This window comes from Pungitius pungitius, chromosome 15 (assembly GCF_949316345.1).
Source record: "Pungitius pungitius chromosome 15, fPunPun2.1, whole genome shotgun sequence".
Taxonomy (NCBI): Eukaryota; Metazoa; Chordata; class Actinopteri; order Perciformes; family Gasterosteidae; genus Pungitius; species Pungitius pungitius.
Window position 1 is genome coordinate 10,171,400 of NC_084914.1, and position 23,499 is coordinate 10,194,898.

Below are 23,499 nucleotides of genomic sequence, written 5' to 3' on the forward strand. Positions count from 1 at the left end.
TGCAAAACAACTATGAAAATTCTGGGTGTTGTGGGAACTCGTCGGAGTGACGTGCTTTGGCGGTGCAATTTGTCTGCAACTTGTCCTTTTTAGTAGTATGTTTAGGATTTATTTACATCTGCAACTAATTATCTTAATCAATGGTCAAATTGTTGGTGTTTAACGTCCACACAATGTGGAGAAACCTCACATTGGAGTACAATGTAAAAACGGGATTTTTGCAGTTTTGCATGAAAAACACAAATATTGACTGTCAAAACATTTTCTGATTATTCTTTTGTTGGAATTAATCAACAAATCTTTTAGTCTCCAAATCTGATCCATGGAGGTATGTTAGAGTCCCAGACATGTAAAATAAAAAGGTTGGTTTCAATTCAAAGTCACCTTTAATACGTCCGGCCCATTACGGATGCTCCCCCATCGTGTCGTGCCCCCCCCACCACCCCCCCCCCCCTTCTGCTGACTGTCCGTGCACTGAGTCAGTCCCGGGCATCATTAAGGCCCGGCGCGTTCTTCATTCATAAACGCCGGCTGCTGCGGTCGGTGCTGTAGACTATGAGACTTGCAGAGAGGCGCCTCTCTGTTCCCGTTGCATCATTCATGCTTAGCTGACTAGAGCTATTTCTGGCCTCCACAGTACTCTGTGCCTTCTGGAACGGGCGGCATTTCTTTTGGAGCATCTGCCGACAAAGCAGAATTCAGAAACGGATACAGATGAACTCATCTTTCCCTGCAGACATTACACATTTTCAGATGTAGTTTTATCCATGTCTTGGAATTTGGGAGTGTAATGTAGAAACATCAGAGTACAGCTGTAGAGTCAGCAGTTGAGCGGACTACTGCAGCTCTATGTGTAGTACTTTAGAATAAAGTGCTGTCCATCTGAATCGTGTCAGCGCTCATGTTGTCAGCGGAAGGCTGAACTTGGCTCACCCGCCCCCTTTACATTCTCTGACAGTACGAGTTGAAGGGTTTGATTTCCCGTCAAGTCTTTTTTTCTTTTTTTTTTCAATCCGCTTACTTCCCATAAGTGAGAGTCTTCTGTGTCAGAGGTACCTTTTTCATGAAATATATAGGGTTGCATAAAATGTACAGTTTGGGTCTTGTGGATTATGCTGCATATTCTCTGATTAAAGAATAACAAAACCTTAAAGACATTTAATCAGATTTTGATGGATGGTAATTGATATGACATCATTTTCTAAACCTAAACCTTTATAGCCACTAACATGTAGAGTATTTGTGTTGTGGTCCTCCTATCTGCTTAGATGCATGTGGAGCTTGGGGACATTTCTCATCATAACTCACCTTGTCATAGAGATTTATGATTGTGTGGTTATTAGGCTTCAGCTTTCCACTGTTGGAAATCCAATTCCTTTTATATTGATCCTCCTCATGTACTGATATATTTCAAGGGCTGTTTTAGTGTTGACACTAACACACAGCATGAAGCCAGCTCTGATGTGGTCAGCCTAAACAATATAAAACTAAGCCTGGTTACCTTTCTGCTTGAATTCATTCATTGTATTCAATGATGTCATTTGTCTAACATTCACAGTGGATATTCAGCTACAGCTGTGTTTAAAAACTGAACTGGACTTCAAAAGGAAGTTGAGCCAGAGCAGGAAGGCAGCGCTTGTCTTCGCTTGTTGCATTTTGAGTTGATATTAATATTGGTAATATAGGAAGGCAGAGCTTTCTTTTTATTTATACATTTTTGTAATTACTGCAGGTGTATGTATGCGAGTGAGTCACTGCAGTTGAATGTGTGTGTGAGTGCTGCGGATGTAACAGTGTGGCACTTAAGCTGCAGCGGAATTGTTGTGTTTAATGAAATAAAAACAAAGTACAAGTAACAAGAAAAGTGTGCTTCTGACTCAGGGCAATTTTCTGTAAACTTTGGCGACCGGTTCTGGTGTGAAGACGCTGTGCAGAACATAGTGAATTAGTGTTTGCATTTTGTTTCTCAAGAGGTGATTATGATGCTGGTTTGGTTAAAATTGCATAGCCTGTGTGTGTGTGTGTGTGTGTGTGTGTGTGTGTGTGTGTGTGTGTGTGTGTGTGTGTGTGTGTGTGTGTGTGTGTGTGTGTGTGTGTGTGCGTGTGCGCGTGCGTGTGCGCGTGCGCGCGCGCGCACACACCTGTAGTGTGATGTGGGCTTCTGTAGGATGTGTGTGGCGAGGCAGTGGAGCATTAAAAATGTATGTGTGTGTTACGTCAAAGCTGGTAGAAAGGTGGTGCAGAGAGAGAGAGAGAGCCTGGGATTTAATGTACTCTGAATAATCCAGCATAGTTGCAAATTCTGTTTCCTACGGTAACAGTGAGTATCATATGAATAGATATTTCCATTGGCAAACCGGCATTAAAGTTCACACACCATGTTAATTATTGCGGCCATCACGTTGCCAGTTTCCTATTTAAAATCATCCCAGAAAAGAGATTGCAGGAGCGTCGTGAAGTGACAGCAGATGGTGTTCCTCTGTGTGACTTTGTCCCTCTGTGTGTCCACAGTGAAGAAAGCCAAGCTGGATGGACCCCAAGGTAAGACCTGGCATCCTGGCATCAGAAAGCGGGAGACTTGCTGGTATCTGACGTTAATCTTTAACCAGACTGCGGACACATTACTTGCTGAAGCCATTAATGACATTGAAGGGATGGGAAGTCAGTTACTCTGTAAAATATAATATTTCTATCTCACTGGGGCTGCAAAATATTAATTTTAGAATGTTGAGACATTTCATTGTAACCCATCCCTTTGTTCATCCCTCTCTCCTGAACAGAGAAATTCAACACTTATGTGACTCTAAAGGTACAAAATGTGAAGAGCACAACCATTGCTGTCAGGGGCAACTTGCCCAGCTGGGAGCAAGACTTCATGTTGTGAGTCCCTCATTATCTTCAGACAGAACTCTCTCTTTCCTCCTGTTCCTCCCTCTCCCTCCACTCTTTCCTCTGCCTTCACTTTTCATCCTGTCATCTACTCTCCACTTTAGCAGCTTGAGTTCCTTGGTGTTTTTTTTTTTTTAATCTATCAACCCCCTCCCTCTTCTTTTTAACTCCTCCATCCCTATATTGTTTTAAGAAGCTTTTCCTCTCCACATCCCCACCTCCAAACATTATCCTCTTTTTCATCTTCTGTCCCATGACACTATTGCCCCTCTCATCTTCGCTCTCAACCTTGGTATACTCCCAGCCCCTCCTTTCTCTCCTTCGTCACTTCTAAACAAGTACTAAAAGGATGGCTTGTTGCAATCTTTATAGAAATGATACAACACGCAGTATTTAGCCTGCAAAGAGAATAACAGTGTGGTACTTACAATGCAGCGGCGTATGGGCGATAAACGTTGGGAATGCTTTAGCACGTGGGATGCGGCAGGCAAGCTGACTGCGGAGTCCTGTGCATTTGTAAGATGTTTCAGAGGCCTTGATCATTGTACTGGGGTTGCATCAGGGAAGCTGTGTTATGTAATGCGCAGGCTGCAGAGAGAGCCTCATCCCTTCCTCCAAACGGCCTTCAGATGACTGCTCCCCCTCAGTCACAGCCACGAATCCAACAGGCACGTTTCATTTAAGGAGTCGCCATTGAGATGGGAAATCCAGTCCCCCTATTTCTTAATTAAAGTTCCCACTCTCATCCTCCAGGCATGCGATACCATCTCCTCCTCCACTGCCTTCATCCCTCTCTTCTCTCCTCCGTCTCTTTCTTTTCCCCTCGGTCTCTCTGTCCTGCTTCCTGCTGTTTTGTAAATGTTTTATGTTCGATTCTCTCAGGCTTTCTCCCACAGAGACATGTCTTATATTTGGCACAATGAAGCCTATAAATATGTTTTATGTGGATGACAATCTCAGTGTGTTTAGCATTTGTTTGTATATGAATGAAACTCGTACCTCAGTAAAATCAGTGTCTCTATTTGCTTGCTGACTTGCTGTCCTGTAAAATATATTAAATGATTTGATCTTCAATGTCTAGATTTTAATCCTTAACAATGCACAAATTTTTCTAAGCCAATCATCTGTTCATTTCTGCTAGAACTTGATCTTGAAAGTTGTGCAGTTGAAGTGGAGTATAGTTATTAAGTGGCCTAAAATGGAAGAAAAAATTTAGCCATTTTCCCTTGGCTTTTAACATTTTTGTTTGTCCTTCTCACCTATCCAGCGAAATTAACCGCTTGGACCTGGGTCTGACGGTCGAGATGTGGAACAAAGGGTTGATCTGGGACACCATGGTTGGCACCTTGTGGATTCCCCTCGATAACATCCGACAGTCCAATGAGGTTTGCCACTAACCACTTGAACGACTTTATTTAAAGCCTCTGTACTCAGTGTTAGGACATGTTTTGATCCCGCTCATCCATTCCTACAGCTTGCTGTCAGCTGCAAACTGTCTCTCTGTCCGCAGGAAGGTCCGGGGGAATGGCTCACGCTGGACTCTCAGGTCATCATGACTGATAATGAGATCAGTGGCACCAAGGAGCCCACTCTCCACCTGGTGCTACTCGACACACGCTTTGAACTGCCCCTGGGTGAGTAATCGATATTCACACCAGACTCAGAAAATGTCATGATGATGGAGAGGAGGAAAATATAGGATATCAACAACCCTTTAAGGAAAAGAGACCAGGACTTGATTAAATGATGTCCGTATGTTTCCACAGCAAACAGTGATATAAACACAAATAATTTGCTTTGTTTATTCAAGGCTTTCTGTGTGAATGCAGGGGAGATGTTAGCTCCTTCCCCTCTCAGTGAGCTAGCTGTGTTCCTCTTACCATTGATTGGCTGTTATTAACTTACAGTTTTCTCTTCCTCAAGTCGATACTGTACACCTGACTTCTCCATTTGGGAATGTAGCCTATTGATATGGGTTTGCCTCTAAAGCTGTGTGTGAAAAGGACAAAACTGGGTCAAATAATATTTGGTGATTTTGCCACCTGAGTTTTTCTGGATTGTTGTTTTTCAGATATCCCTGAGGATGAGGCACGATACTGGGCTAAAAAACTGGAGCAGCTCAATGCCATGAGGGACCAAGATGTAAGCGGTTTTGCCCATTTGATTTCATATCCCAGCTCTCACATTTCTGGAGCATACCGATGTGATTAATTAAAAAAATGAGTTAACCAGTATATCATGTACTACTAATGAAATCCAATTTTATCCACTTCCTGCATATAGGCCTACCATTTACATTTTGGTTACAGGTTCATGTCTTTCAGACTAAGTTTTACATTTGGCTGACTCTGGTTATCTTTGCAGGAGGAGCAGGAACGTCCTCTACGAGTACCAGGAACCCAGTGCTGTAAGTGCACATCACTCCTCGTATAGACCACCCATTTGTTTGTGCTGAGCAAGAGAATTATGTAATTCGATTGTTTAAGCTCAGTAGGTGCGTTATGCATGTGACCACATGTGTGTTTTTGTTCAATTTAAATGGTCAAATATTGCTCCAATGTTAAGGATCAATAAGGGTATCAGGTGACTGAAGACATTCTTCATCCAGATGCTGATTTAGCATGTTGAGTCAACTCTTAGCAGCAGCTGGAAAGAGGTGGAGGCACAGGTCCCGCTGTGCTCTTTCCAATCACACCACAACATGGCAACGTTAATGCTTGGTAATGGTGTAAATGCATGTTTGGACACTGGTGCAATTTATCATCAACTCACACCGTCCTGTTCTAATTGCAGGTAACTGGAGTCTATGGGGAGACCAACAAAGTAAGTGTACATACAGTACATAAAAATCTGGGGAACAATATAAGTTCATGGGGGCTGACTTTAAGTTAGCATGTGAGGGTGATAACACATTCATTGGATGAACCGTGAAGGACAGTGAGACTATTATCTCGCCACTCTTACTCTCGCTTTTCTTTTCTCTTCAATTGCTGCGTGTTGCAAGGTGATCGAAAAATACAGCTGAATTTGTTTTTCTCACCATTTGCGTGTACTTCTGCAGATGAAGACCCAGACAGTGCAGTGGACGACAGGGACAGCGACTATCGCAGTGAAACCAGTAACAGCATCCCCCCTCCCTACTACAGCACATCCCAGCCCAACGCCTCCGTCCACCAGTACCCCATCAGCCAACAGCACCGCAGCTCCAGAAGCCTCTCTTTCCCACGCTCTGGCGTCAGCCATGACCTCGACTACCCACCTCAGAGGACTGTCAGGTTTGTACCTGCTTCAGTGTAACAGAAGTATATATGTGCATTGCAATCCAGTGCGTGAGATGACTTCAGATCGCTTGCTTTGACCAACCAATAGTCCGTCTCTCACAGTTTGTGGGTTGCTAGGCATTACAGATATGAAGACTACAAATGTTCAAGTAAAACAATCCCTTTTTAAATAATTTACTACCTACATTTTATATTGATGTAAATTTTTGTGTAATGTAGTTAGTAATAATAATATTTATGATCAAATCCCTCCTGTTCTTGCTGTACACTGCTACAAACAATAATGAAACAAAATCAACCCTCTGTTCGGAGGGATTCTAGGAAAACCTCCTACTGTTTGACCATCAATAAAACCAAGGAGCTGATTGTTCCTTTTAGTGAAAGGAGGCAACGACACCCAACCTCTCTGCATCAATGGAGCATCTGGAGTAAATTAACAGTTTTAAGTTCCTGAGAATCAGCACCACAACCTGACTTGGTCACGATTGTTCATTTTGTTATTACACCTGTCCTTTACCTACTGTGACATGTGACACGTTGAAATGTCTTCGGACAAAATCGTCTACTAGTGAATGAATCCTGCCACTGACCGTCTGCCAAGCCGTGTGTGTATACCAGTCCTTCATTAGGTCACAAAGGACCAAATGGTATTTCTCTTTCACAGAGAACTAAGAGGAACCTCCCCTCATGCCTGCCCATTCATATTCCTCTTTTTCCTCTCAGCACTCACTCACTCACTCACTCACTATGCTCTCTCCTTCCATTCTCTCTGTGCTCACCACTCCCTTCTTGTCTCCATTATCTCCCTCTACCCGAAACGTCCTCCTTCTTCTCGGTGCAGCTGTTCTGTTTTTAATATCCTCATTCATCAAGGGCTATTAATACATTCCCCTGCTTGTGGTATTTCTGGATGCTTGTTCTTTTTCTTTTTGTCAGCTTTCTGGAGGCCTCTCACCATTCTTTTCTGCTCTATTTCTCTGTGATTGTCTGCTACTCTTGTATCACTAGTGCTTTTCATTGATTAGCCATCAACATTATTCCTGGCCGTACAGAGACCCGTCGAAAAGGTTCTTAGTAAGGCTGGCCGATAGATTGCACCGCGTGTAGGCCATTGAGTGCTCTAATAAACTGCTCTCTAAGCATTTTTTAAATGATTGTACATAAAGGGAGGGGAAAAAATGTATTGCATATGTGTAAATGCAATAATAAGCTTAATGAAATTGCCTCTACGTTCATTAAAAAATGTATCCCTCTTAAGTACTTTAATTAGCCTCTTCGGGGCATGTCGCACTCTTGTGCACTAACTGTTTCACTTTTCTCTTCGCCGTTCCTCCCTTCAGTCCGTCGGGGAGCTACGCGTCGTCTGCAGAGCTGAGTCGGGGCAGCAGTCAGCTGAGTGAGGAGGACTACGTTGTTGAGTATGGAGAGAGGGACCCCTACGACGAGAACGACTCTTACCACTCCTGCCACTCCTCGGTCAGCTACAGTAAAGGCTCTCCGGACTGGGACCCCGATGAGACCCAGGGAGCCTACAGCGATGAGGGCGGATACAGCAAAGACGGAGGAGAGGAGGCAGCTCTGTACGAGGAGGATGACGGAGCACTGTATGAAGGAGAGGTGGAGGCCCTCTACGAGGATGAGGAGATAATGTACGATGAGGACGATTTGTACAACTTGGACGGGACTCTCAGCGAGGACATGGAGCCTCCGTTCACCCCCACACCAACGTCAACCGCCCCCACAACTCTGGATGTACCCAGTCCCAGACCTCCTCTGGAGAAACAGTCTTCTTTACACCAACAGCAGCCCGCCTCTCAACCCCCTAACCAAACATCCAACCAGTCTCGTGCACCTGGCGTGGCCCCCATCGGCACAGCCCAAGCACCTAAACAGCCCCAGACACAAACGCAGCCGGCTCCATCTGCCACTTCCTTCTTCTCAATGGCCAAACCTCTGACGGCTGCGGTCACAGGCCTGGCCTCTACTTTTTTGTCTTCTGTTCCCACCGGGCAGCCCGCCCAGTCTCACCCTCCAGCCTCAGCCGTATCTCAACACCAGTCTGCTGCAGCCAGTGTCGTCCCTCCATCCCATCCGTCCACCGTGGTTAACTCAGCCTCCCAGCCCCCCCCCACTGCCATGGACCTTCCGTCCCAACAGACTCAATCCTCCGGGCCGCCTAAATCCCATCTAAATGGTGCTGCCACCACCACACAGTCAGCTGCCCCTGAGGACCAGGCTCTCCTGCTGGAGGAAGAGCCATGGTTGGAGGAGGATATGATGTTGGAGGAAGAGGCCAGGACACCCCCTGCTAAGCCGGAGGACACGCTCCCGGTGGAGGAGAAAGGGGAGCTTTTTGAGGAGAGCAGGCCGCCGTCGCCATTAGAGGAAGAAGAGACGCCGCCTGAAAGGTAGGCGAGAAGTTTGAACGGAAACCGATCAATTAATTCAACAATACAAATATGCTGGAACAACAACACGTCTGTCAGCAATTATATAAATTGATCAGCCAAAGAAATGTTTTTCCTTCAAGTCAAATTGTTTTTTTTGTTTTTAGTCCTCCAATCATAGAGGAGCCCAAAGAGCCAGTGGATCCAGCAGTCCGAGCCAAGGAGAACTGGCTGAGACTTTACAATAAAGTCTTAGAACAGCTCCGGGAGGTAAGATCACTGGTTTGAACCCCATCGAATTCCAGTTCTGTCCTCCACACCAGTCCTGCAGGCCTTATTCAGTTCCATCCTGCGATCAAAAAAATACCCGTTCAAGAGACTCAACATTTCTTCAAGTATGACGAAATGTGAATATGCAATGCATAATTTATGTGAAAGTCGGGGTACATAGTGTTACTTCTCAAGTTCTATTTTTGATCATGCTTTTTGCTTTGAGAGCAGGAAGCAGACTCGACGTGTTTCATATTCTATGACTGCTACCTTTTTTCTTAAAATAACCACACGGGTTGCTGGACAGACTGCAAGGTTTTTATTTGAGTTGAGGTGCAGCACCCTGACAAAATTGCTTGATATGTTTTTAGATTTTGCTTGATCAGTTTTCACTTGCATATTTTATTCACATTTATTATGTTGGGATTCATTACCTTTTGAATTAATCACTTGCTTTGATGTTTATGTTCATGTGTACATTTTGGCTTCCTTTTTGTTTGTATTTTTATTTATATTATTTGTGCCGAAACCCACTTTGTTTGCTTTTCAGTTTCATGTCATTGCCATAGTGACACTCGCATGCACTTTGCTCGGCCGTCATTGGAGCATGAGGACAGGTAGGTGCAACACGTTTGGATGCTTGAGAGAACGAAGGAAAGGCGTTCAAACAATGTCTTATTGAGCTTCCCAATGCGTGTAAGCAGGCAACATCACTACGCTCACTCATCATCACAACAATTTTAACTTTTATTTTGTATAAAAAACCCACTCAAGTATAAGCTACATGCCATCTTATTCTCCAAGATATTTTTTGTTTCAAAATTTAGGCAAAGCACCTTTTTGCAACTATGCAAAACCTAAATTCCCAGTTGTGCCAATTCATGGCAGGTTTATTTCCCAGTCTTACAAATTGTGTGAATAAAAAAGGTTTTTACTAACATAACCCAATTTTTTTGAAGAAATGAACAAATGAGATCCAGATTGAAAAGCTAAAACCCAAATATTTCTGTTTTGTTGAGATAATTCAACTCCAAAGCTTTATTTATTCATCGTATGAATGCAAGATAACACTGCCGAGACGAACATATGGTTGCTATTTTTTTAGTCTGACATTACTTCTTTGTCTCCCTCAGGCTCGAGGAGAGACCTCCAGCTCGCTGTGGTTTGGTAAAGGAGGGTAAGTGCTCGCTGGCAGTTCCTCAAGTAATATACTTTGTCTTACATGGAATACATTATTAATCCTGCAGTGCATAGTCAAGCTAATGCAATAACTACATGACCTCAGTCAAAGTGATCCTCGCATCATGGTGGAAATCGGCCACCACCGCTTTGAATTTAAACTGCCCCTTATTTCAGGAATCCTCCGTTCCAGCTCACTCGGTTTATGGCATTTGGCCAGTGAGTATTGGAGGCTGTGGGCTGCCCCGACTTAGCAGGCAGGTCATTTGTACATGAGGCAGACCTCAAAGTGGAACAGAGGCTGCATGCCCAATAAAAACCCAGTGATCATACCCAGTGTCTTTCTGACCATTTGAGACAGGGCAGTCTGCATAATTAAACTCTTCAGTCGCAAGCAGAGGGAGAAATAATTTAATTATGGAGGTACTTCCATCTGCACCAGAGTAGTAAAACTCAATTTCAGAGTAATTTTGATGATCATTAAATCTTTGGTAAATATTGACGTCAGTTCGTTCTTTTCTCCTTCAGAGTGGGAGGGGCACTCTACAGTATTGACAGCATGCCTGACCTTCGGAAAAGGAAAGCCGTTCCTCTAGTCAGAGATCTGGTGAGAAACAGGACACGTGGACATGCACACAAGCAATAATCCTCACCAATGTTCTGAGGTGTTGGTTTACTGACTTACTTTCTTCACTCTAAAAACAGTGAATTGATTTATAAAGGATACTTAATTTAATTTCCCTTCCATGGCTGTCATATGTTTGATTTTATGATGAATAAAATTGCTTGCATATATGTTAATATAATTACAGTAATGAACGTAATTCCAATGTTCTCACACACATAAATATTTGTCTAACTTTTTGAAAATCCTAATATATTGTTTCTTTGTTTCCTCTGTTCCATCACTGCCTGGACTCGTCAGGCGATGGTGAGTGTTATGTTCATCCCTTACAAATGTATTTATGGCTAAACCAAACAAAAGTATGAAGTGCAGTTTATCCTCTTGTCTCCAGTCTCTAGTGCAGAGCTCTCGTAAGGCTGGCATCACCTCTGCCATGGCTTCCACCACGCTCGGCAATGAAGAGCTCGTGGGTTTCCTCGTCTCACTTCTACACGATTCTGTTTCGGAAGTTCCTACTTTTTTAATCCCTGCATTTATCTCCTCTGTGCCCTTTGCAGAAAAGTCACGTTTATAAAAAGACCCTGCAGGCTCTGATCTACCCCATCTCCTCCACTACTCCACACAACTTTGAGGTGTGGACAGCCACCACTCCCACCTACTGCTACGAGTGCGAGGGGCTGCTCTGGGGTATTGCCCGACAAGGCATGCGCTGCTCAGAGTGCGGCGTCAAATGCCACGATAAGTGCCAAGATCTGCTCAATGCTGACTGTCTGCAGAGTAAGTATCGCAGAATCATCTCAGATGCACGTTTTTGCACACATGCACAAAAGCACACTTTTAAACATATGCACATTTTTACCCAAAACCCATTTCAGCACATCCTCTGAATCCTTCTGCCCAATTGACATCCCATTATTCTTGTCCTCTTTCCACTCTAACATTCTCCTCTCTCTTCCTTTCCAGTTTATCTCTTGAGTAATGTGCTGTCATACCGGTGCCTCTCTTTTCTACCTATAGTCTTTGCATCCATACTACTTTGACTAATTCAGTTCCACACAGGGAGACTTATCCAACTCCCATACTAATTCTGCAGTCAACCTATCCACTGCATTCCTAATCACTCTGCTGTCTCCAAAGCATCGCATGAAATCTTTACGACATCTAGCGGCCTTTTGCTCTCTATTAACTTTTTCCAAAGTTAAGCAGGGACAGTTTCCGCCTTAATGTTGCAACGTTTTGGGTTTGATTCCAGGCCGAGAAAGTTCAAAGATTTTCTAAATTGATTTGATGCTTTCCTGGGTCGCAGGCAAACAGGAGATAAGCTGCTAGCCTATTCGCCGTATTGCCATGAATATACTAATGTGTTTGAACTGTTCTTACCATCATATGTCCCATTCCTCATTCATCCATCTCGTCAGGAGCTGCAGAGAAGAGCTCAAAGCACGGGGCGGAGGACAGAACCCAGGGCATCATCATGGTCCTCAAAGACCGCATGAAAATCCGAGAGAGGAACAAACCAGAAATCTTTGAACTCATCTTGGAAGTGTTTGCCCTCGACAAAACAACACACGGCACGCAAATGAAACAAATCAAGCAGAGCGTGCTTGATGGGACCTCCAAATGGTCGGCAAAGATCAGCATCACAGGTCAGTTAAGGGGGTCGTACTGCTTGTAAAGTCCATTGAGGCTAATTTGTGATTGTTGGGTTATATCTTCTGAATTGTTTCTTAGATTATATTTTAAGAACATTTTTTAGTTTGTCACTTGTTTTTGCGCACTAAAAAAATTATATTATATTAATTCTAGTGAGGCACCTGTAAGGGTACAAATGTCTTAAATGTGTCTCCTCAGTGGTTTGCGCTCAGGGCCTGCAGGCTAAAGACAAAACGGGGTCCAGTGACCCTTATGTGACTGTTCAAGTTGGAAAGACCAAGAAGAGAACCAAGACCATCTATGGAAACCTCAACCCAGTCTGGGAAGAAAACTTTCACTTGTGAGTACAGTGGAATGTTTCAAATGTTTTATTTATTGGTGCATTATTGGATGGTGCAGTTAATCCATTTAGGCTTAAATATTATATACTATTATTTTTGACTGGCATGTTGTAACTAGAGAAGACTCATTTCCCTCGTTATATCCACCAATATATTTGTTCCTCTGCATTACCGTCGTTGACTTCTTTAGCCAACATTTTCTGTGTCTGCCCGATTCAGTGAGTGCCACAACTCGTCTGACCGCATCAAGGTTCGTGTGTGGGACGAGGACGACGACATCAAGTCACGGGTGAAACAGAGGTTCAAACGTGAGAGCGATGACTTCCTGGGCCAAACCATCATCGAAGTCCGGACTCTGAGTGGGGAGATGGACGTTTGGTACAACCTGGGTAAGTTTCAAGATAAGAGTAAAGACAAATGGGGAATTATAGACCGACAGGAGCAGCAAGACGCACGGAAACAACAGCAATAGAAACGGATCATCAAATGCTCGTAGTTGCAACCAACTCAGTCAACTACAGAGGAATTTACTTTTTCTTTCTTTTTTTGACAGACAAGAGAACTGATAAGTCTGCTGTGTCAGGAGCCATCCGGATGCACATAAGTGTGGAGATCAAAGGAGAGGAGACGGTTGCTCCTTACCATGTCCAGTACACCTGTTTACATGAGGTGAGTCTAAGGGAAAATATGGTGGAACTCTTCCAAATGTTGTGATTATTTGCACTTGAAATAGACCAATTAGAGATGCAAGAGTAACCATGTGATGTTGACATTAACGCCATCCATCATCTTGAGACCCTAAAAAGAGCTGAAAAACTGCTTCCATCAGCTGTAATTAAATGATAAACTTAATTCTCACAATCAAAGTGATATTTTTAGCTTGACCTTTTTTTTTCAAAATATTTCTTTATTGGAGGAAAACATTAGTGTTTTCATTCTTAACAATTACATATTCAATCAGCTCCTCTGACTGTTTACCTGAACCAAATGTATGCGCCCCTTCTTGTCGCCTTACACCAGCTGGATGGGCATTTTAGATTAGATGGACAGATGATTAAAACAGTCTGTCAACCTGTACAATTGATCTCAGGCCTGTTCAATTCATCTTTATGGTTTGATGTATTTATGTATTTGAGATGCAATTTTTTTCTCATTTCTCTCTATTTTTTTTTAGCATTTGTTCCAGTACACAACTGAAGAGCAGAACGGCGGCGTAGTAAAGATCCCTGATGCCAAAGGGGATGATGCCTGGAAGGTGTATTTTGAGGAGACTGCTCAGGAGATTGTGGATGAGTTCGCTATGCGATATGGAGTAGAGTCCATCTACCAGGCCATGACGTCAGTCCCTCAGTTGATACTCTGAATGCTTATGTTTTTTGAATATACAATTAGAAAGACCAATTCCCAAGTTAGAGGGTTGCTTTAATTCCACCTGCTTTTGAACAGCGAGATTATAACTACATGCAGTTTATTTTTCCAATACATTGGAGCAAGTACATGCACTAAATGTTCTTCTTGCCCCTTTCACCCTGCAGCCACTTTGCCTGCTTGTCATCCAAGTACATGTGCCCAGGAGTGCCAGCTGTCATGAGCACCCTGCTCGCCAACATCAATGCTTACTACGCCCACACCACCCAGTCCTCCAACAATGTTTCAGCCTCAGACAGATTTGCTGCTTCAAACTTTGGCGTGAGTCCCGTCTTGATATTAGTGACTATGTTCTACTATTCGCACTGATAGGTGCTGTACTTCAGAGTATTGCTTGTATAAACTCTAATGACAGAACTAGCTGTTTGTCCTTCGGGCTGTAGATGAGTCTGTTAATGTGGCCCTGCCTTCTTCCCCAAACATCCAATCAGCTAAGCCTTGTCAGTTGCAGCCTGGGGTTTGTGTACTTAAATTGTAACGAACCTTTCAGCCGTGGTATCTGAGTGTTTTCAGCTCTGTGTCTTCTTCTGTTTAGAAGGAGCGGTTTGTCAAACTGTTGGATCAGCTGCACAACTCGCTGAGGATCGACTTGTCCATGTACCGGGTACTGGCACAATGCTTTACTTGAACTAACTGCTGCATGCACCTCTAATGTCTTCTCTGTTTGGGATGGAATTAAAAGGATTTTATTTGATAAAGTTACTGTTGTTTTTGATTTTCTTCATATCACTACTTATAAATAAACTTAACATACGTTTAAGACGTTTATTTTTTAACAGTTTGTGCCGTTTCTAATTGTCACTTCTGTTTGTGAATGTGCTTTCAGAATAATTTCCCTGCCAGCAGTCCTGAAAGACTACAAGACCTCAAGTCTACAGTGGATCTCTTGACAAGCATCACATTCTTTAGGATGAAGGTATGGGTTGCTGAAAAATGTGATCTTTTCTTTTCAGAATAGCTTGTTATAGTCGCTCATTTCTAGTACTTTCTGGAAAGTAGCCTAAGGCGTGAACTGAGAATCAGCATAACATTACCTTATGCTAACTTAAGCTATGATCATTTGAGGCTACTAATGTATTTTGGAGGGATTTGTGCAGCTCGGTGAGTTTATGGTTAAATCCCTTCTACGATCCCCCCTGAAGCTGCGTGTCCAACATGTCTTTGAGGTGAATGGCATTCAACCATATTGTCGTGTAACATTTGTGTTCAGGTTCAGGAGTTGCAGAGTCCCCCCAGGGCGAGCCAGGTGGTGAAGGACTGTGTGAAAGCCTGTCTTAACTCCACCTACGAGTACATTTTCAACAACTGCCACGACCTCTACAACAGGGAATATCAGACAGACCCTGTAAGTGTGCGTTTCTGTGCTCTCGCTGTAAAGAAACAAGCTGCTATGATATGAATCCATGTCTTATTTTTGTCTCCAGTCTAAGGCAGTCCCCCCAGATGAGCAGGGCCCCAACACCAAGAACCTGGATTTCTGGTCCAAACTCATCACCCTCATCGTCTCCATCATAGAGGAGGACAAAAACTCCTACACTCCTTGCCTTAATCAGTGAGTCACAGCTCCTAACATTTTTCCTCATATTATTCATGCGGAGGCACTGTTGGAGCTTTCAGGGCTAGTTTAGGAAGAGACTTTATAAGTAGCTGTACAGGATCTGCTTCAGAAAAAAAGCCTGTTTCTCTAAATGCCTTTTGTTCATTTGGATTCGATGGTCAGTTCATAAATGGAAAATAAAACAAAAGTCCTTACAATTGTTATTCATTTTAATGGGTCATTGTCTTTGGTTTTAGTGACAATGATGATAACTTTAATACAGATGGAGTTGCATAAAAATGAGGCTGGGCTATCTTGATAAATAATAAATTACCATTACTGGATAAAGACTGAGTTCTGCCTCCTATAGGTTTCCCCAGGAACTCAACGTAGGCAAGATCAGCGCCGAAGTCATGTGGAACATGTTTGCACAAGATATGAGATACGCCATGGAGGGTAGGTGTTTGTGTGTTAGAGTAATATTACAGGCCCTTAAATAAGAGGAACCATTAGTTTGTGAATGGAGTTTGTGTTTTAAGTGTAAACTACTCTCTACGATGAAATGGGACTTTCCTCATTCTTTGTTTATACTTGATATTCAGAGCATGAGAAGAACCGCCTGTGTAAAAGCGCAGATTACATGAACTTGCACTTCAAGGTGAAGTGGCTCTACAATGAGTACTGCAAGGAACTGTCCACTTTCCAGAAGCATGTACCTGAATATCCAGCGTAAGTATCAGCATGCACACTTTTCCTCCTACAGCTTCCTCATCGGCACAGAAACTTATGTTGCCTCTGCTCGTTCCTCTTCCTGCAGCTGGTTTGAACCATTTGTTGTCATGTGGTTGGACGAAAATGAAGAAGTGTCAAGAGATTTTCTGCATGGAGCCTTGGAGAGGGACAAAAAAGATGGGGTAACTGCTTTCATCCACATCATTGATTAGTAAAATGCTAGCCTACTATACTAACAGGTGTTGTCACACAATAAGCCACATTCTGTTGCTAGCGTTTCTGCAAGTGCTTTAAAACACCCAACAACGCCAAATGTTCCATTTTGAATGCCCAATTTAAGTCGTTTTGCTGCCCTAATCTTGGACTTGGACTACTTTTTATATGCTTGGAACTACATTTATTTCCTGATTGTTCAATAGTCAGATGAGACGATTGACACCATTAAGACATCTGTAAAGTATGAAACCACCATCAGCAGCTGGCTAATTTAGCTTAGCATGAAGACATCCGGACCACAACTCTGAATAAAGTGAGCAGAAAAAATGTGAGGAAAGTTTTGAAAGAAACCAGCAGTCAAATGAGACTAGAATTCAGCAATCCAATTTTGCTGAGATGGGAATAAAATACACTGTGAAAGCTTGAATCTGACCTTCTATTTGAAGCATTTCCTCTTAAATTGTATTCATGCATTTCTCATGCAAATTCACACAGCTCTCGCTATTCCCTCTGATTTAGCACACTCAAGGGGCTGAGGAGCGCAGGTTGAAGGCCTCGGGGCAATCAATAATAATTCAATACCAACGGCAAAGGAAGGAGGAAAAAAAAAATGTCTGCGAAGGCGTACAGATGCTTCAGCGCAGATCGGTGTGTGTGTGTGTGTGTGTGTACACGCACACACGCCTACATGTCCTCACAGCAAGAAGGTCGATTCAAAGCAGCTGAAGATTCCCTCTGCTCACATGTCTGGATTCCTTTGAGTCCAATTACTGTCGCCAGAGGCCGCTTCCACGTCCTCCATGTCAGCAAAAACAGCGGCCCACCGGAGCCCAGTCACATACCGCAACACCGTTCACCAATGGCCGGGCTGTTAATGGAGCTCCTTACCTCCATCCCGCCTATCCAAAGGCTTTCAGTGCAATGAATGAGCTCCTGCCCTCAGTGCGATCCGACTCCTTGCTTAGTCCTGCCGGCATTACTGGTCTGCGCGTTGACACTTTTCCCCCTTTCTTCTCCTTCTGCAGTTCCAGGTCACATCGGAGCACGCTTTGTTCTCCTGCTCGGTGGTGGACGTGTTCTCTCAGCTCAATCAGAGTTTTGAAATCATCCGTAAACTGGAGTGTCCCGACCCTCAGATCGTAGGCAACTACATGAAGAGATTCGCCAAGGTGACTTTCACCTGCTAATGCTCCCACAGACTGCCTTCACCTATTCACTTTTAACCCAATATGTGCCATCCTTGTCCTTCCTTCTCTTAGACCATTGGGAATGTGCTGCTGTCTTATGCTGACATCATTGCAAAGGACTTTCCAAACCATGTCAAGAAGGAGAAAGTGGTAGGTGGTCACTATATTTTAAAGTAGAAGACTTAAGCCTTTAAAAAGTTTGGAACATTGAGGTACCAGTCAACAGAATGAATAGCCCTGGTGTCCGAGGGCAGGTTGGGCAGTTTAGCAGACTCGACCCTTCTCTGGTGTTTCCCAGTGAACTCAGGCTGTGTCGTTAGCTGGATGTGCTGCGGGCCGGGGGAAAGTGGGCTGATTGGAGTTCTGTTACCAAAGGAACAATGAAAAAAGTTTAGAGGACTAACCTTGATTGATTACAATGAAGTGCCGGGAGCAGCCAGAAAAAGGAGCATGTGATGATTTTCCTTGTTCTCCCCTCAGCCATGTATCATCATCAATAACATCCAGCAGCTCAGAGTTCAGTTGGAGAAGATGTTCGAGGCCATGGGAGGCAAAGATGTGAGTTTCCATACATGCTGTTGTTGAGGTTTTGCTATAATACTGTAGTTGTATTGATCACGTTGGTCTTTTCCAGCTAAATCTGGAGGCAAGTGACTTCCTGAAAGAGCTGCAGAACAAACTCAACAGTGTTATGGATGATCTCAGTCGCATCTTTGCAGTCAGGTGGGTGCGTCTGTTTCGTGCCTTTGTGGAATTAAGATATTTTGGAATCCGTCTCTGCTGCTGATGCCAAAATGCTGTTTTTTCATGTTCTTTTTGTGTCGTGATTTAGTTTCCAGCCGCAGATCGAGGACAACGTGAGACAAATGGGAGACATCCTGGCCCAGGTGAAAGGTCAGACCGTCCCGGCCAACGGCAGCGTGGTTCAGGAGGCCGACAACGTCCTGCAGCCCATAATGGACTTCCTGGACAGCAAGTAAGTACGACGAGCTGTTGGACATCGGTGCTGTTGAATCATGTTCGAATGCGTACTAGAAGTTGCCGTTGAATGTTTGATCTGATTCTTGTTCTTGGGTTAGTTGTTTTTTTGTTTAGAAGAATAAATCATTTTTAGAAAATTAAATTCCTGCGCCAACAAATGAAAAAAAAAAGTTGATATTGACACTGAAGGATCTTTTAGTACAAATAGAATGAAAATGATACCATATGTAAGTTGTTTATTGTTGACCTCTATGAATGTTAATATGGCCTCAACAAGCGCAAACCATGTGTTCCAGCCTGTCTGTCAGTCTAAAGATTGTGTGTTTGTGTGTTACAGCCTGTCGTTGTTTGCTAAGATTTGTGAGAAGACCGTTCTAAAGAGAGTGCTGAAGGAGCTGTGGAAACTAGTGATGAACACAATGGAAAAAACCATTGTGCTTCCGACGCTCACTGATCAGACGGTACGTCGTAAAAGACGTTCACTTCTGCTTTCCTGGCCTTCTCTTTGTTCTCCCTTTGAATTTCAGTGCCTTTCATTGACTTTGTTCATTGTGATGGTACATTAACGCATCTATCCTGCCGTCACTCCATTCTCTCCCCCTCCTTCCTTCCTTAGGTTATTGTAAGTATGTGCGTGTGTGTGTCTATTGGCAGAATCGCTCGGCATGAAGAAAAACGTTTAAAACAGGATCCTTAACACCACCCTCTGCAGCCACAGCTCCTTTGTTTCACAATTCTTTCTCCTTGTGGTGGATATCCGTGCATCCAACCTGATTGCGATGGCAGCACGTTGCGCCCATGATTCCTGCAAAACTGACTGACTGTACGGCGAAGCCCTGAAACCTTTTTCTCTCCCAAGACGAAGCTTGTTTGTTCTGAATGTTTATTTAAAATATATAGATTAGTATTTTTCCCCCCACTCTTCCAACTCTTTCTTGGTATTTGCTGCCGTCAGTCTTCACTAAACCCCCCCGCAAACTCACCCCTCCCTGAACTGCCCAGCTCTCAAACACCCCCTTCCTCTTTGTCCCTTCTCTTCTCACGTGTCTGGCTTTCTGTGACAGGGCACTCAGATGATCTTCAACGCCGCCAAGGAGTTGGGCCAGCTCTCCAAGCTTAAGGTGATGGAAATAGAAAGCGGCAAACAAAACCAAGGAAAAATATTGAATGCAAATTTTTAGAGGCGACTGTTTTTTTGGACCAACCCCTTTGCTTAATCTGTCCTGCAGGAGCACATGGGCCGAGAGGAGGCCAAAGCTTTAAGTCCCAAACAGTGTGCCGTAATAGAGCTGGCCCTGGACACTATTAAGGTATTGTGCACTCTGTCTCGCACAAACACATCTGGCAAATTAGTGCTCTTGTGCTTTACTTTACTCAAATCAGTTTTGTCAGACGTGTGTATTGCCTCCGGTGTCCTTCCCTCTGTCCGTCTATCTGGTGATTTGCCACGTACCCATCTACAATATGTGTGTGACGTCATGTGTGTTACGCAGCAATACTTCCATGCTGGCGGTGTGGGCCTGAAGAAGACGTTCTTGGAGAAGAGTCCAGACCTACAGTCACTGCGCTACGCCTTGTCTCTGTACACGCAGGCCACTGACAAGCTCATCAGGAAGTTCATCCTCTCACAGAACGCTCAGGGTACAGATTTCACAAGACACCGATTGTTTTATTTTTTGCTTGGTGAATTACTAGCAAATAATGGTTTTAGTTATACACAGTACATGCATTGAATTGAGCAGAAAACGCATGTTATCAATGCTTTTAAATGTCTTTAAGAACTTTAGAAATATTTTTACATACTCTTCTCCTGTTGTCCAAAAATGCTATTGGGTTGTGATCCTCTAATGGGGCCTTTTGTTTGTCTTCTCTCAGTGCACGGAGGTAAAGGACTCCGGTGCACGGCCAATGAAGACACGCCACCAGAGAAAGGTGCGCCTGAGTACAGTCTGCATGTCCGTGCACAACAAGGTCGACCTGGCCGTATCTCACAGAAGTCTATGCACTGTCCTCTTGTATAACATCCGCAGATAAAACACGGGTTCGGCTACAATTATTGATAAAAAGTGATGGTATGGAATGTCTTATGCCATAAAAAACACACTTGCAGCAAGTCATAAAACATTCTGCTTTGGAGGCTTTAGCCCTCCTTCACTTTGACGAACTACAAAATAGATTTTAACGGTGGATTTTCTCACCTGCTGCTCTGCTCGCTCGGTGAAGGGGCCGGAGGCAACGAGAGGGTCAAAAGAGCAGTTTACCTGCTGTTTTCCCACCTTTTCAAATTTTCCAGTGGCACAGAGATAAAAAAGTGGATTGTTGAATTGTCTGTTTATGTTATCACAGATAACTGACATGTGTGACTGCATGCGTGTGCAGCTCTGCATGTTTTACATTTAGTTCAATACCTTTGTGCTACCTTGTGGACCACAAAATCGGCACCAATTCCACTGAGTATGTCTCCACAGCATCTGGAGTGGACGCAGTAGGCGAGGTGGTGATGTGTGTGGACATTTTACCCCAACCTAACGGAGAGCACAAGATCAGTGTCAAAGGTAAAGCAAAAAGCTGAGGAGACGGCAACGGCGTCACATTTTCTTCTCGCATTGTCACTTTTTAATTAACCCCCCCCCCCCCCCCCCCCCCGTCTATCCCGCAGTGGTGGCTGCTAATGACCTAAAGTGGAAGGCTCAGGGCTTTAGGCCCTTCGTGGAGGTCTACATCATCGGCCCTCACCTCAGCGACAAGAAGAGGAAATTTGCCACAAAGTCCAAGAACAACACCTGGTCACCCAAGTTCAACGAGGGCTTCCAGTAGTGAGTTTCAGCCACCTTTCTCCTGCATTCCCATCTAGTTTTGCACGACAGTTTGAGGGAACAAATACTTGACCATTGAATAATAGAAGAAGATAAAACACGGACGTGATGGTCTCTTGTTTCAGCTCCTTGGGCACGGAGGTCGGTCCAGAGAGCTACGAGCTGCAGGTGTGCGTCAAGGACTACTGCTTCGCCAGGGAGGACCGCACCGTGGGCATGTCCGTGGTGCAGGTGAAGGACATAGCCAGCAAGGGCAGCGCCACCCTCTGGATGCCGCTGGGCCGACGCGTCCACATGGACGAGACGGGCCTGACCGTGCTGCGCATCCTCTCTCAGCGCAACAACGACGACGTGGCCAAAGAGTTCGTCAAGCTCAAATCGGACCAGCGCTCGGCCGAGGAGGGCCGCAGTTGAGGGCAAGGGCACGCGCACGCACATGGCAGAGACATAGTATACTATTCTGTACACCTGTAATAGGCACACGACATCGATAAACAAGTGTGTGTGTGCAGTACTCAAGCACACATATGAGAAGGCTCTATTGTACATATACCTGCATACATTATGCAACATCCACATCATCAATGCAAGCATAAAGAATTGTTTATAAATATGCATATTTCATATCGAATATTTCAACAGCTCAACCCAAAGCTTTCCGTCTGGGGTTGGTCATGAGCAATCACCCTCGAACATCAATATTCTCCAAAACACATTGCACCTTTTTATACGCCGTACATTTACATTTGATGCAACGTAAAAAGTGAGGACGACCACTTTTGCTTCTGTGCGTCTTCAGGAGAGCTGTCCACGCTTAGCTGTGCTCGCCGTGTGTTCGTCGGCTTGCCCCCCCCCCCCCCCCCCCCCCTTGTTGTATGCTCTGGGTAGTCCCCCCCCCCCCCCCCCCCGTGTGATATGTTGCGTAGGTTGGACTTCAGGCACAGGTCTACGGTCCACTCCCCCACTGCTAGTCTGCCCTTCGATGTGCTAACGTCCTGCATGTTGACCCCCGGAACACTGTGATGCACTTTGTTGTAACCATAGCAACCGTACTCCCTCGCGCATATAGGTTGGGGGGGGGGGGGGGGTCTTCAATATTTTTCCCTGTGTGACCATGGTGCATATATAACCCTGTCATAAAACAGCTTTATAATAATGACCTGACTCACCGTCATTATCAAGGAGTGCAAACATGCTGATTAATGTCTTGATAATGAAGACGGAAGTGGCCACAATGTGCTTTTTTTTTTTTTTTTTTTGCTTCACAACTCGACAAACAAAGCAATACCCCAGTGTCTAACACATGCACTCCCCTCGAGTGCACATTGACTCCAAAAAAGGGCTACAGGATTAGTGGTTCACGCACTAATAAATACTGTGTATGCTTCTTTTGGCAAATTGACCTCCCTGTGCCCCCTCGTCCACCTCCTCTGCAACCGATACGCCGCCACACAGAAAGGCTTTTATGAGGGACACTGGACGAAGGACATGCGATGCGCGAGGACACTTTTCTCCTGATTGCCTGCACACTAAACTCTTCTCTTTAAGGCAATAGTGGTTTGTTTGTACGTTCGCAAAACCATGTGGTTTTTGCGAAGAACAAACCATCTGAGAACACTGTTGTGTCTTTTGTTAGTGCGTGCGTGTTGATTGATTGTCATTGACCTTTTAAAAAAAAAAAAAAGGGATTTGAGATTGTGAGCAATATGATCTATTTACACACATAAATGTATGCGCTGTCAATATAAATAGACTGCAATATCCACCTCCATGGAATGATGATTTTAGTTTTTCTTTTAGTCCTTTTTGAATGCATAAAATCTCCCTTCCCGCTGGAAGGGTTGAGCTTTTTCTCACATTTTGGAGAAGGGAGAACGTTTTTTTTTTTTTTTTATCCATGGATTCCTTTTTGCCTTTAGGACCAAATTTGCACGAACCATTGCGCGTTTTTTTTTTTTTTTTTTTCCTCAAACAAAG

At 44.1% G+C, this 23,499-nt stretch overlaps 1 protein-coding gene across 1 annotated transcript in view; it reads left to right on the top strand.

The window, feature by feature from the left end:
• The window catches only part of LOC119209909 (protein unc-13 homolog A-like), a 22,957-nt gene extending 586 nt beyond the window's left edge, over window positions 1-22,371 (top strand). Inside the window, exons 2-41 of the mRNA XM_062557941.1 lie at window positions 2,510-2,541; window positions 2,781-2,880; window positions 4,157-4,274; window positions 4,400-4,523; window positions 4,961-5,031; window positions 5,254-5,296; window positions 5,683-5,712; window positions 5,951-6,164; window positions 7,511-8,578; window positions 8,725-8,827; window positions 9,961-10,004; window positions 10,535-10,613; window positions 10,999-11,097; window positions 11,189-11,408; window positions 12,050-12,277; window positions 12,483-12,624; window positions 12,845-13,014; window positions 13,179-13,294; window positions 13,800-13,963; window positions 14,161-14,314; window positions 14,589-14,657; window positions 14,880-14,969; window positions 15,264-15,398; window positions 15,478-15,605; window positions 15,961-16,046; window positions 16,193-16,319; window positions 16,408-16,504; window positions 17,564-17,707; window positions 17,798-17,875; window positions 18,206-18,283; window positions 18,360-18,448; window positions 18,558-18,701; window positions 19,044-19,167; window positions 19,771-19,827; window positions 19,936-20,016; window positions 20,200-20,347; window positions 20,582-20,638; window positions 21,175-21,261; window positions 21,366-21,522; window positions 21,648-22,371. Of these exons, the coding sequence (XP_062413925.1) occupies window positions 2,510-2,541; window positions 2,781-2,880; window positions 4,157-4,274; window positions 4,400-4,523; window positions 4,961-5,031; window positions 5,254-5,296; window positions 5,683-5,712; window positions 5,951-6,164; window positions 7,511-8,578; window positions 8,725-8,827; window positions 9,961-10,004; window positions 10,535-10,613; window positions 10,999-11,097; window positions 11,189-11,408; window positions 12,050-12,277; window positions 12,483-12,624; window positions 12,845-13,014; window positions 13,179-13,294; window positions 13,800-13,963; window positions 14,161-14,314; window positions 14,589-14,657; window positions 14,880-14,969; window positions 15,264-15,398; window positions 15,478-15,605; window positions 15,961-16,046; window positions 16,193-16,319; window positions 16,408-16,504; window positions 17,564-17,707; window positions 17,798-17,875; window positions 18,206-18,283; window positions 18,360-18,448; window positions 18,558-18,701; window positions 19,044-19,167; window positions 19,771-19,827; window positions 19,936-20,016; window positions 20,200-20,347; window positions 20,582-20,638; window positions 21,175-21,261; window positions 21,366-21,522; window positions 21,648-21,936 (5,584 nt within the window). The 3' untranslated portion in view covers window positions 21,937-22,371. The remainder of the gene's footprint in view (window positions 1-2,509; window positions 2,542-2,780; window positions 2,881-4,156; window positions 4,275-4,399; window positions 4,524-4,960; window positions 5,032-5,253; window positions 5,297-5,682; window positions 5,713-5,950; window positions 6,165-7,510; window positions 8,579-8,724; window positions 8,828-9,960; window positions 10,005-10,534; window positions 10,614-10,998; window positions 11,098-11,188; window positions 11,409-12,049; window positions 12,278-12,482; window positions 12,625-12,844; window positions 13,015-13,178; window positions 13,295-13,799; window positions 13,964-14,160; window positions 14,315-14,588; window positions 14,658-14,879; window positions 14,970-15,263; window positions 15,399-15,477; window positions 15,606-15,960; window positions 16,047-16,192; window positions 16,320-16,407; window positions 16,505-17,563; window positions 17,708-17,797; window positions 17,876-18,205; window positions 18,284-18,359; window positions 18,449-18,557; window positions 18,702-19,043; window positions 19,168-19,770; window positions 19,828-19,935; window positions 20,017-20,199; window positions 20,348-20,581; window positions 20,639-21,174; window positions 21,262-21,365; window positions 21,523-21,647) is intronic.
• Window positions 22,372-23,499: the final 1,128 nt, after the last annotated feature.